Here is a 13,290-nt window from a genome sequence, read left to right on the forward strand (position 1 = left end):
TTTTCTGTATTATGTTACTTTGTTTATCTTTATATTCTCTTGTTTTCTTTATTTATTAACTTATTCATCAATTTGTTAATTCATTTACTTTAATTTTTACCCTGTTATTTATATTAACTTTTTTGTCATTCTAAATTATATCAATTACCATTTGATTGAAGTTAAATTATTCAGTGCCCAAAAAATGCGCAAGGTATGGCCGATCATGCAAGGGCTTATAGCCAGTCAAAGTCTTTTAAAACTTCCATTGGTTGTTGTCTACAGTATAGGTTTATAAACTAGTTGTTTATAAACTATTGTATATACTTAATACCGTAATTTTGAAAGAGTAAATATTTCCTTTTTTCCCCTCAGATGCATGTTTGTCCCCAATGTTTTACGGTTTATGCAAGCTCAGGAAGCTTGTCGAAGCATGTTAGAAGCATACATTTCCTCATCAAGTATCTTTGTGACGTGTGTGGAAAGGTGTATAGACGGACAGATTCCTTGATGGTTCACAAAAAGAAGTTTCATCCTGAGGTATAGGAATATCATATGTTTAATAGATAAACATTATTATTTAATGTCCTGACAATGTTTTAAGCAAGGATAATTTCAAATATAACACAAAGTGTTTTCTTTCATTCCAATTTCTTTCATATCGTCTAACACTAGTTCACAATGTAAAGGATCCTTAGTTTACACAGAACAGCAAGCTACAAAGGACCACAACAATGCTATCCAAATCAAACCATCCGTTAATATAATATATGCTATGTCATAAGTTTACATCAAGACGTATTTTGACACACGTCTTCTCTTGTTTTATAGTCATTCGGGCAGGAAGCACAGCAGACAACATACACCTGCGACACGTGTCAACAAGTGTTCAAACGGAAAAAGCAGTTACGAGACCATCTATCAAGAAGTCATCAGGTAACAATATCATAAGCGCCGTTTTGAACAAATCATGCACACACTGTTACATATGGATATAGTTATTACTAATTGATAAATGACTATATGAAGGATAGTTGTCTCATTGGCAATCATACCACATCTTTTTTTTTTTTTATATATGAGAGTTTAATGTAATATATATGCTATGTCGTAGTAATGACTCCGAATTCACTATTAATTTGAAGAAAACAGCAGTTATGTTTTCCTTTCATTTTCAAGGGTGAAACGACAAAAAAGGACTAGTATAAAGCAATCAAAACCAACTTTGCTTTGTCATAAAATAACTCGTGGACGGTTTTGACAGATATCTATTTTGATTATTAAAATAAATCATGTACAAATTGTTACATTTTAACATTTGGATACATTTATCACTAATTGATTAAACACTATATAAGAGGTATACTCAAATATATGCTGTATTATAGTAACTTTTTTTCAACTACAGGCTGCAGTTTCAACATGGTCTCCATCAGCACGAACACCAACACCTCAGCAAGCAACAGTAATTACATCAGCATCATTTGTATCATCAACTGAAACAGTTAAGTAACATTGTATAACAACTTAGCATACTTATGGTGTGTTAATCTGTATTTTGGTTATCAGTCCAACTTTCTGCTCAAGATATACGTAGATCATATCATATCAATAGAATGATACAAGATTCACTATTACTTTCGTCCAAAAAAACAACGAAAAACATAAGTTTTTCTTTAAATTCTCAGAATGAAACGATCAAAATAACAATTGAAAAACTAATTCCACCAACCGTGTGCTATAATATATGCTTTGTCATGAATTAATAATATCTGGACGGATTTTGACAGACATCTTTTCTTTATTAAAAACAAATCATGCACACACTGTTACATTTCAACATCTGGATACAGTTATCACTAATTGATTAAAAACTACATAAGAGGTCTAATCGAATATATGCTGTATCATAGTAATTTTTTTTCACACACAGGCTGCAATTCTATCACTGTCTCCATCAGCACGAACACCAAAACCTCAGCAAGCAACAGTTATTCCATCAGCATCATTTGTATCATCAACTGAAACAGTTAAGTAACATTGTATAACAACTTAGCATACTTATGGTTTGTTAAAAAAGAGGGACGAAAGATACCAAAGGGACAGTCAAACTCATAAATCTAAAACAAACTGACAACGCCATGGCTACAAATGAAAAAGACAAACAGACAAACAATAGTACACATGACACAACATAGAAAACTAAAGAAAAAACAACACGAACCCCACCAAAAACTAGGGGTGATCTCAGGTGCTCCCAAAGGGTAAGCAGATCCTGCTCCACATGTGGCACCCGTCTGTTTGATAGGTTTTTTGGTTATCTGTCCATCTTTCTGTTCAAGATATACTTAGATCATATCATATCAGTAGAATGATACAAGATTCACTATAACTGTTGCCAAAAAAAAAAAACAAAAAAAAAACATCAGTTTTTCATTTAATTCCAAGAATGAATCGAGTAAAATAACAATTTCAAAACTAATTGAAACCAACAGTGTGCTATTTTATAAACTTGTATGCTTTGTCATGAATTAATATCTGGACGAATGATAGACATTTTTGTTTTATTAAAACAAATCATGCACACACTGTTACATTTCAACATCTGGAGACAATTATCACTAATTGATTATTAATTGAATATATGCTGTATCAAAGTAACTTTTTTTCACATACAGGCTGCAATTCTATCATTGTCTCCGTCAGCACGAACACCAATACCTCAGCAAGCAACAGTTATTTCATCAGCATCATTTGTATCATCAACTGAAACAGTTAAGTAACATTGTTTAACATTTTATGGTTTGCTAATCTGTATGATAAATAATTTGTTACCAGTCCAAATGTATATACAATATATACTCAGTCTATTAACAATGCCACAATATTCACAATTAATTTCAAAAGAAAAAAAAAACAACATCAGTTATTTCTTTTCCTTAATTTTTCAGAGTGAAATGTCAAAAACTGTCGACCAACTGCTAGACAGCTGGTTTGAGGTAGACGAGATTGATGTGAAAGAGGAGGTGGCGCGTCTCGAGGAACTTATACGCTGTTAAAAAGGTTATTTATACAAGTCACTTTCTTATTTTCTTGCATATCAAACCTTTTAAACTATTGTGTTTCACTATTGATTGCTTTGAACGAATATATGTTAAATCTAATAAGATGCAAATATAAATTTTTTACATTATCAATTGTTAAACTGAAAAAAGGACGCCTTTAAAACATGTGCCGCCTGGTAGGAATTCGTTTCTTCTAATTCATCAGTAGTTAGCACCATTTAAAAATAGCCATTATAGTACATTGCCATATTAGAAAGGTTAAGTGTTTGTTTCATTTTATCTTTTTCAGGTATCAAACTGGATCCAAACGTGTGACAAATGGAGAATAAATAAAATGTATAAAATGTATATAAATGGTAGAAAAAGAAATAAAATATATAAGCCATTTATTGTAGCAGGCAGTAGATTTATTTTGTCGGCTCAATTAAATTGTTTATATTTCTGTTTGCTACCTTCACCATAAATATTTGCATTACAGTGTGCCATTGACTACAATGTTCAAATAGATGAAGAATAGAATCGACTAGTAAACTGTTCCCATGTGAAGGTACATTGTGTACCAGTTAGACACTTGAATGCTTTCATATACCAGTAGAAAGACAATTGCCTTAGTTTATACAGACCGCAAAATGACTATTGGAAACGCAATTCAAACCAACCGTGTTATATAATATAGACGGATTTTGACACGTCTATTCTTGTTGTAAAGTTGATTGGGCAGGAAGCAGACAACAAACATTTGCAACACATGACAACAAGTGTTTATGCGGAGAAAGCAGTATATTAATTGTAAACAAAGTTATACGTATACCAAATAAATCTTTTTCAATTCACTTCATTTTCAGATGCTATAAGAAAGAAACGTTTCGGACAAGATATCATTTTGTGCTTAACAACACATCATTCTTTTTGCAGTACTAAACTTTTAAGAGAGCACTATCAAAACAGAAAAGACAGAAACTTAACGGATGGTAAGTATTTTAAGACATTACGTGTCTTATTGATTAAGTACTAAATAATTTTATTGTACACAATTTATAGCCGTTTCGAACGATTATTTGTTAAAAATGGCCTTAGGCCTTAGGTCTGCTCTATGGTCTGGTTGTTGTCGCTTTGACACATTTCCCATTGCCTTTCACGAAAACAAACGACACAACTGAAACACACACAGAAACGATAAAACAATGGCCATTTTCCTGACTTGGTACAGGACATTTTTAAAGATACAAAGTTGTACAGAACTGAAGATCAAAAGTTGAAAAAGGTTGTGTTTTTATGCTTGGGGTAAGAATATTATTTAGAACAATTTATGCTATTGCAAACAGTAAATTTTACAATAGGTTCGAAAAGATGAAAAATCGGAGAGGTCGGAAAGTGCGGCCGTACACTTCAGTCAATCCAATAAAAGCGGGACGAAAGATACCAAAGGGACAGTCAAACTCATAAATCTAAAACAAACTGACAACGCCATGGCTAAAAATATGTATATGTGTGTGCTCTCTTGTGATTGCTCATGCAAGATTATAAAAACATAGCCGTATTTGACACAACCTTTTTCAACTTCTGATCTTCAGTTCTGTACAACTTTGTACTTTTTTTCACTTTCGATCTTCAATGTTATATTTAACATTGCCATTAAAGTGCGAAGTTTGGAATGCCACAAAACCAGGTTCAACCCACCATTTTTATCTTTAAAAATATCCTGTACCAAGTCAGGAAAATGGCCATTGTTTTATCATAGTTCGTTTCTGTGTGTGTAACATTCTAACGTTGTGTTTCTGTTGTGTCGTTTGTTTTCTCTTATATTTGAGTGTGAATTCACATTACTATTGATATGGTTATATTTATGAATTTACAGTTTACAAATTTTTGAATTTTTTAAATACTAAGGCTTTTCCTTAGCTGTATTTGGCAAAACTTGTAGGAATTTTAGTCTGGCCTTTTTTGAAACTTTTTTGGATTCGAGCGTCACTGCGTGATGAGTTTTTTGTAGACCTTCAAATTTAGTTTTGACTGGTGTAAATCAGCCCATCTAACTAAATTAAATATTGATCTTACAAAATTCAAGCTTATTAGGTAGTTTGATTTATTGCTGTGAAATGAAAGAATTTGATTTTACAATAGGTAAAAATAAAAATTATTATATAAACCAAGGCCTTAAAAAAAAGCCATTTTAACACATAGTTTACGACAAAGCTAATTGTTTTCAATGTTATGATATGTTCACCCTTAAACCTGTTCAACTGGATTCCCGCTGTACATTCATGTCATGGCCTAAATACACTAAATACAAACAGTGTTCCAAAACAATGAAATTACTTTTATTAAATAGATATATATCTGTTATTACATATTCACATCAACTATCCGTTTAATATAGCTATGAAGTCGATATCTTACAATTAGAATAAATGTTGATTTTAAACTCTGAAAACGAAAACAGAAAACAATTCCTCATCAACTATAAAACAATTACATTCATTCAGTCAATAGTGAACATTATTCTTTGTATACGGTCAGTTTTCTTCGCTTTCTATTTTCAGTTGTCAAATTTTTTTCAGTGTCCTGGCAGATTGAATTGATTAACCTGTAAGATGAGTTGTTTGCTGCAATGTCAATTCCTATTATCATTTCCTTGACAAGCACATAATTGAGATATTGGGAAGCCAATCTGAAAAGTAATGGTGTACATAAATATTAGCACATAAATATTAACCTATTCGAAGAAGAAGAAGAAGAAGAAGAAGAAGAAGACAAATTGTCTTATGATACACTTTCTTATAATAATAAAATTGTGAAAGGCAATGGGGAATGTGTCAAAGCGACAACAACCAGACCATAGAGCAGTGTAGCGAGAAACCCCCGCACACGCAGGCGTCCTTCAACTGGCCCTTAAACAAATATGTATAATAGTCTATTCTAAATCATGAACATGAATTTTCAAATATTTTTTTACTAACATGAAAGAAAATTTACGCATTTACTACTTCAGCACATGTTATAAGATATATTTATATGCGTCCCACATAATAAGGAAGTTACGAGCTAAAAGTTAACTGTTTTGGTTTATTGGTTATGGCGCCAAAGAACCTGTGATACTCATCAAGTTCTTAACGGTTTTGGTTTATATATCATATATATATTGTTGAATGGAAACTTTCATGCAGTAAATGTTAGCTTAATCTGACTTTTACTATTAAATCATTTATTGATTGACAGTTCTCCAATTGTTAAGAATAGTATGTGGTTTTTTTTCATAATCACTCTTAAGGTTATTAGGATATAGGTTTGCAATAAAACACATATCACAAGGAATGCTCATGTGTTGACTTATGAGGTTCTCAAAAACAGGATTTATGTATGTATTTCCTTAAGGTATTAACTTAGTATCCTGCAGGCCATTTCATGTCCTGGATCGCCAAACACTATAGCGGTACAACCAGTAAAACAGGTTCCCTATTATCAATTTCAAATATTACTTAATGTATTTACCTGTATACGTTAAATGTTTGGTTCAATTGTTTGTTTTCCATTCCCGAAATCGTGGCATGTCCTGGTTTAGTGTATGGATGTCTAAAAACAAAATTGAAAACTAGCATGATATATGACGGTACTGTTGCCAGTTTAAGCTAGAACATGTTCGTTGTTTGAAATAAATTACTTTTACAATAATCTTAGGCTTAAACTCATAAGATAGTTTGAATATTATTTTCTGTATATCTTAAACAAGCCACCAAACGGTTTCAGATCTTGATTCAGTATCTAATTTTTTGGTTTTGTTCTATCACGAAATAAACAATCCTAAATCATATCTAATTTTGAAGACTTTATAGTTATAACTTTCATTTTCATGATTATACCTAAAAAGAAATAGTTAATAAAGACAGACAACGTGGATTGACCCTCGTAGTGTATGGCAAACCTATTTTTGTATGTGAAAAATATTGTGCACAAATCGTCCCGAAGATTATTTGTATTGTGATCTGATCTATCACGAAATGTACAATCCTGAATGGTTTGTAATTTAGAAGACACAATTTGTTTAAAGGATGTTCGGGGATAATATTAAACATTCAAATGATCAATAACACAACGAGACGCATGGAATTAGGACGAAGATTCAGACCACCAGAGCGTTAATATTTCGATTGTTGTGTTACAACTGAATAAAAGTATCAGCATATCAAGTCTTATATATATATATATATATATATATATATATATATATATATAGATAACTCGCCTAAACATCAACCCAACAATGTTAGATCTGTAAATATGCTTTCGCAAATTTTTGGTTCTTCCCTCGCCGGGATTCGAACCCATGCTACTGTGATATCGTGACACCAAATCGCCTGCACTGCAGCCGTCCCGCTAGACCACACGACCACCTGGGCTTTAGCATGGGTTCGAATCCCGGCGAGGGAAGAACCAAAAATTTGCGAAAGCAAATTTACAGATCTAACATTGTTGGGTTGATGTTTAGACGAGTTGTATATACATTATGTACACAGCCATGTATCACCATCATTGATGGCGATCCGATGGATACATCTGTTGTAGAGTTGTCAATGACTCAGACGTACTTATATATATATAGATAGATATTTTAAATTTATTTATGCTATCAATAAACTCACTTTGGATCTCGTCCTGAATTACACAGCATATCATTGAACAAATGATCATGTACATACTCCATGGCCTAGAAATAAAACAAACAACAACAGGTGAATAATAAGAAAACATAAAATAATGAAGTTTAGGTACGTATCCTTATGTTTTGAGTTAAAACTATCTTTGATATAAGAATGAAAAAAAAACATCTTTTAAAACAGATTAAAACTGACATGTGTATAACAACAAGAAATATAAGTGCATAGTTAGTGAAGATGAAGTAACACAGTTTAAGCATGATGTTCCATTTATATGTTATTTTACTTCCTTTGTGCAATTTTTTAAATCACTGATTATATTTCATAAAGGGTCATATGACACAGTTATGGATTGTTTGTGTGATTCGATAACACCAGTCAAAAAATATAATTTTACGAACCCTCTGCTTGATCACATTCATTCCAAAGCCGACCGTCACTCTCTCCCGCTGGTAAATGTTCAGAGGATTGGCTATAAAATCATGATGTCTAGAATGGTTGTCACGTTTACTGAAAAAAGACATATTTAAATATAATGATCCCATGTGAATAGAAGGAAGAAAGAGAAGGAGGAGCGGAAGAAAAAGAGAAAAAGTAAGAAGAGAAAGAGGAAAAGAAAAGTCATAAAAATGGGCTCACTAGGAGCATGAAACAATGTTATTATTTTGACATATACAATTTCAGTTGATTTCAATTTTTTAAGCATGAAAACTGAAAATCAAATGGAACATGATCAGGACAATTTATAAAAGAAAATAAAAACAAAACAAAATATCACTTCAGTTCGACATGTTGGTCAACAAATGAAACTTGTAGACCATGCATCAAATATATTTTTCTTAATGGCTATTTGTTCAAAATTATTGCACAAGTTTTGTTTGTCATGAACCATTAATAATTGTTTTTTATAAAATAATTTACGAAAAAAAAATCATTTAATGTGAATAAGTTACCATGAAATGTCTTGGCAGTTAATTATTTCATAAAGTTGTTCTTTACAGGTCAGGTACTGAAACAAAAAGAAAATTAATTATGCATATGGAACACATATAAATAAAAAGCTGAAGATACTTTAAACTTTTCATATAAGAGAGCATACACATTTCAGAGGTATTAAACCAATAACAGTCCATTTAGAGGAATGTTTGCCTCTTCAGATGGTGAATAAAAGACAGTAGACGACATTTATCTCTGCTCATATTAAGCTAAAAGGTATTTTCAAAAGACATTTAAAACTGAAATTCTCAATTTTGATTATATAATCATTATCAAGGCCTTATATTCCAAACTGTATAAATGACTAAAAGGAATACTATTGTCTCACACTTGAACAACATCAGACATAGACAAACAGTACATACGTGAAGTTTACAGGTTTCCAATGAAATTTTACTTTCATCGTTATCATCTGTAAAGTCTTCTTCATAACTTTCATTCTGCTCATTAGGACCTACTATCTGAGTTTGTGACATCTCTTCGATATTATCTAAAACATTAATATTTACATTATTTCAACTCATTCTTTAAAGTATATGTATGAAGTTTTATAGCTGTTTATAAAACAAAATTGGGTACACATTTCATGACTATATACATTATAATCAATACATTTATAGAACGCCACCGAAAGTAAACATAAAAACTGACCTTCTTAAAGTGTATGAAAAGCCTCTTTTTGATATCTTTTTGCAATTTGTCTTTATATATGTGACAATTTTCGCGCGGAAGCATAAATCGTCGTCCCGCAGATACGGCTTAACACTGTGTTACCCCAAATATTAATGGACGAAATGATTTATACAACACTAGTTTAAGACGACAATTGGTCTATGTACATTAAAAATAAAAAGTAATTGCTCAATAAGACACGCAATGTCAATTGTCCGTCTAGTGGTGGAAGAAAACATTAAATTTACTTTGTAACCCCAAATATTAATGGACGAAAACAACACTAGTTTAAGACGCCAATTGGTCTATGCACATTAAAAATAAAAAGTAATTGATCAATAAGACACACAATGTCAATTGTCCCTCTAGTGGTGGAAGAAAACATTAAAGACTTTGTAACCCCGAATATTAATGGACAAAAGTAAATAGAAAAACTGACCTTCTGAAAGTGTATGAAAAGCCTCTTTTTGATATCTTTTTGCAATTTGTCTTTATATGTGTGACAATTTTCGCGCGGAAGCATAAATCGTCGTCCCGCAGATACGGCTCGATCAACTTTTCGGGACGACAATTTTGGTCGGGACGACAATGTCCTCCCGGATGCTTAATATGTGATCTCAAGTAATGGAACAAAAACTGATGCGCTGGGAGTGTTTGCCAAACCTTAACACTTTGAATTGACTGTGTTACCCCAAATATTAATGGACGAAATGATTTATACAATAATAAATAAAAAGTAATTGATCAATAAGACACGCAATGTCAATTGTACCTGTCATGATGGAAGACAACATTAAATTTTTGAAGGGACGACAATTGCTGTCGGGACGACAATGTCCTTCCGGGAATCTAAATATGTGATCAAGTAATGGAACAAAACTGATGTGTGGGAAGGGTTTGCCAAACCTTAACACTTTAAATTGAGACTGTGTTACCCCAACTATTAATGGACGAAATGGTTTATACATCACTAGTTTAAGACGCCAATTGGTCTATGCACATTAAAAATAAAAAGTAATTGATCAATAAGAAACACAATGTCAATTGTCCCTCTAGTGGTGGAAGAAAACATTAAATTGACTTTGTAACCCCGAATATTAATGGACGAAAGTAAATATAAAAACTGACCTTCTTAAAGTGCATGAAAAGCCTCTTTTTGATATCTTTTTGAAATTTGTCTTTATATATGTGACAATTTTCGCGCGGAAGCATAAATCGTCGTCCCGCAGATACGGATCGATCAACTTTTCGGGACGACAATTTTGGTCGGGACGACAATGTCCTCCCGGATGCTTAATATGTGATCTCAAGTAATGGAACAAAAACTGATGTGCTGGGAGTGTTTGCCAAACCTTAACACTTTTAAATAACTGTGTTATCCCCAATATTAATTAAGGATTTATACCAAAAAATGACGATTGGTCTATGTACAATAGAAATAAAAAGTAGTTTGTAAATAAGACACGCAATGTCAGATGAGTGAATAAGTAATGCATCAAAAAATTATCTTCGGACAGTGACAAACCTCAACACGCTTTATTGAAACACAATCTACTGTGATGGGCAAATAATTGTTCGAGACGGCAATTGGCCTATATACAATACGAAATATGGTATAGTTTAGAAAGAAGACACGCAATGTAAACTGTCTTTCTTACAGTGTATAACATATGCAATTGCAACTGGCTTGCTATTTCAAAGTTTACCCTAACATAATTGGACAAGAACATATATAAATAAAACTGACCTTATCTTTGTGCTTGACAAACTTATACTGAAGACTTTTTTAAAATTTTCCTTTTTATGTGACAATTATCGTACGGAAGCATAAGTCATCGTCCCGCAGATGCTGGACGATCATCTTTTTCGGGACGACAATCGTAATCGGGACGACCAGCTGGTTCGGGACGACAATCGTAATCGGGACGATCAGCTGGTTCGGGACGACAATGTCCCCTGGATTCTATGAAGATTAACAAAAAAATTTCTTCGCACAGTGTATGACAAACTTCAACACTCTTTATTGATACAAATCATCCATCTTTTAGATATTCAAATACTCCTTCGAGAGGTCAATTGGCTTATGCAGAATAAGAAATATTAAGCAGTAAATACTCAACACACGCAATAAAAACTGTTTTGCTTGCAATGTAAGAACATATATCAATTGACTTACTGTTACAAAGAGTACCCTAACATAAATGGACGTATGTTATTTGAATCTTGTCATACACCGCAAAAAGGTCAACTTACATTACGTGTCTTATGCATTAAGTACTATATAAATTTATTGCACATATAGGCGTTCCGAATTTTTAAAATTCTTTCTTTTCTTTATTTATCAAGTTATTCATTAATCTATTTATTCATTTCTTTATTTTAATTGTTGCTCTATATATTCCTTTTTATAAAATGTTATTTTTTCATTCTAAATTATGTCAATAAGGCAGCAACCATTTGATTTTCTGGGGGGGGGGCATGGTTTTTTTTTCTGGACAATTTTTTTTTTCGCCAATGGCGAAAAACAATCTATTTTTTTCGCGACAAGTCAAAAACAATTTTTTTCTTTCAATTTTAGCATTACATATAGTGGCAGCTGAGGGTGAAACAAACTGAACAAAATAGAGATAGTACACTTTAATTTTTTTGATAACTTTTTCAAATCAACTTGGATGTTCTTCAAACTTTGCAGCTATCTTACATATATATTAAGCTTACTGAATCCCATGTCAATTAGTTATTTGTTGTATTGCTGTAAAATTTAAGAATTAAAGTTATCTTGGTATAAAAAAGCTAGGATTTGCAATTCCGACAAAATAGAGATAGTACACTTTAAATTTTTAATAACTTTTTCAAATCAACTTGAATTTTCATCAAACTATGTAGGTATCTTAGATATATATTAAGCTTACTGAATCCCATGTCATTTAGTTTTTTGTTGTATTGCTGAAAAATTTAAAAATTAAATTACTCTAGGTCAAAAAAGCTAGAATTTGCAGTTTGAACAAAATGGACATAGTACACTTTAATTTTTTTAATAACTTTTTCAAACAACTTGGATGTTCTTCAAACTATGCGGCTATCCTATATATATATTAAGCTTACTGAATCCCATGTCAATTAGTTATTTGTTGTATTGCTGTAAAATTTAAGAATTTAAAGTTATCTTGGTATAAAAAAGCTAGGATTTGCAATTAGGACAAAATAGAGATAGTACACTTTAAATTTTTTAATAACTTTTTCAAATCAACTTGGATTTTCATCAAACTATGTAGGTATCTTAGATATTTATTAAGCTTACTGAATTCCATGTCATTTAGTTTTTTGTTGTATTGCTGTAAAATTTAAAAATTGAATTAATCTAGGTCAAAAAAGCTAGAATTTGCAGTTCGTACAATATGGACATAGTACACTTTAATTTTTTGAATAACTTTTTCAAATCAACTTGGATGTTCATCAAACTATGCAACTATCTTACATAAATATTAAGCTTACTGAATCCCATGTCAATTCGTTATTTGTTGTATTGCTGTAAAATTTAAGAATTAAAGTTATCTTGGTATAAAAAAGCTAGGATTTGCAATTTGGACAAAATAGAGATAGTACACTTTAAATTTTTTAATAACTTTTTCAAATCAACTTGGATGTTCATCAAACTATGCAACTATCTTACATAAATATTAAGCTTACTGAATCCCATGTCAATTCGTTATTTGTTGTATTGCTGTAAAATTTAAGAATTAAAAAGTTATCTTGGTATAAAAAAGCTAGGATTTGCAATTCGGACAAAATAGAGATAGTACACTTTAAATTTTTAATAACTTTTTCAAATCAACTTGAATTTTCATCAAACTATGTAGGTATCTTAGATATATATTAAGCTTACTGAATCCCATGTCATTGAGTTTTTTGTTGTATTGCTG

The 13,290-nt window shown here is 31.6% G+C and overlaps 2 protein-coding genes across 3 annotated transcripts; one reads left to right on the forward strand and one right to left on the reverse strand.

The window, feature by feature from the left end:
- Positions 1–397: 397 nt before the first annotated feature.
- Positions 398–3,038, forward strand: LOC143060693 (uncharacterized). The gene is made up of 5 exons (XM_076233628.1): positions 398–519; positions 811–915; positions 1,388–1,483; positions 1,913–2,008; positions 2,931–3,038. The coding sequence occupies exons 1-5, from the start codon at positions 490–492 to the stop codon at positions 3,036–3,038; spliced, it is 435 nt and encodes a 144-aa protein (XP_076089743.1). The 5' UTR covers positions 398–489.
- Positions 3,039–5,394: 2,356 nt separating this feature from the next.
- On the reverse strand, positions 5,395–11,342 carry LOC143060694 (uncharacterized). Of its 2 annotated transcripts, none has more exons than XM_076233629.1 (7): positions 11,115–11,342; positions 9,061–9,185; positions 8,653–8,708; positions 8,101–8,209; positions 7,685–7,749; positions 6,537–6,617; positions 5,395–5,715 (listed from the first exon to the last, which is right to left on the reverse strand). In XM_076233629.1, the coding sequence occupies exons 2-7, from the start codon at positions 9,169–9,171 to the stop codon at positions 5,544–5,546; spliced, it is 594 nt and encodes a 197-aa protein (XP_076089744.1). In that variant the 5' UTR covers positions 9,172–9,185; positions 11,115–11,342; the 3' UTR covers positions 5,395–5,543. The 2 variants fall into 2 exon arrangements, with proteins under 2 accessions (XP_076089744.1, XP_076089745.1); XM_076233630.1 differs by lacking the exon at positions 11,115–11,342 and adding an exon at positions 10,496–10,632.
- Positions 11,343–13,290: the final 1,948 nt, after the last annotated feature.

Source organism: Mytilus galloprovincialis, unplaced genomic scaffold (assembly GCF_965363235.1).
Source record: "Mytilus galloprovincialis unplaced genomic scaffold, xbMytGall1.hap1.1 HAP1_SCAFFOLD_144, whole genome shotgun sequence".
Taxonomy (NCBI): Eukaryota; Metazoa; Mollusca; class Bivalvia; order Mytilida; family Mytilidae; genus Mytilus; species Mytilus galloprovincialis.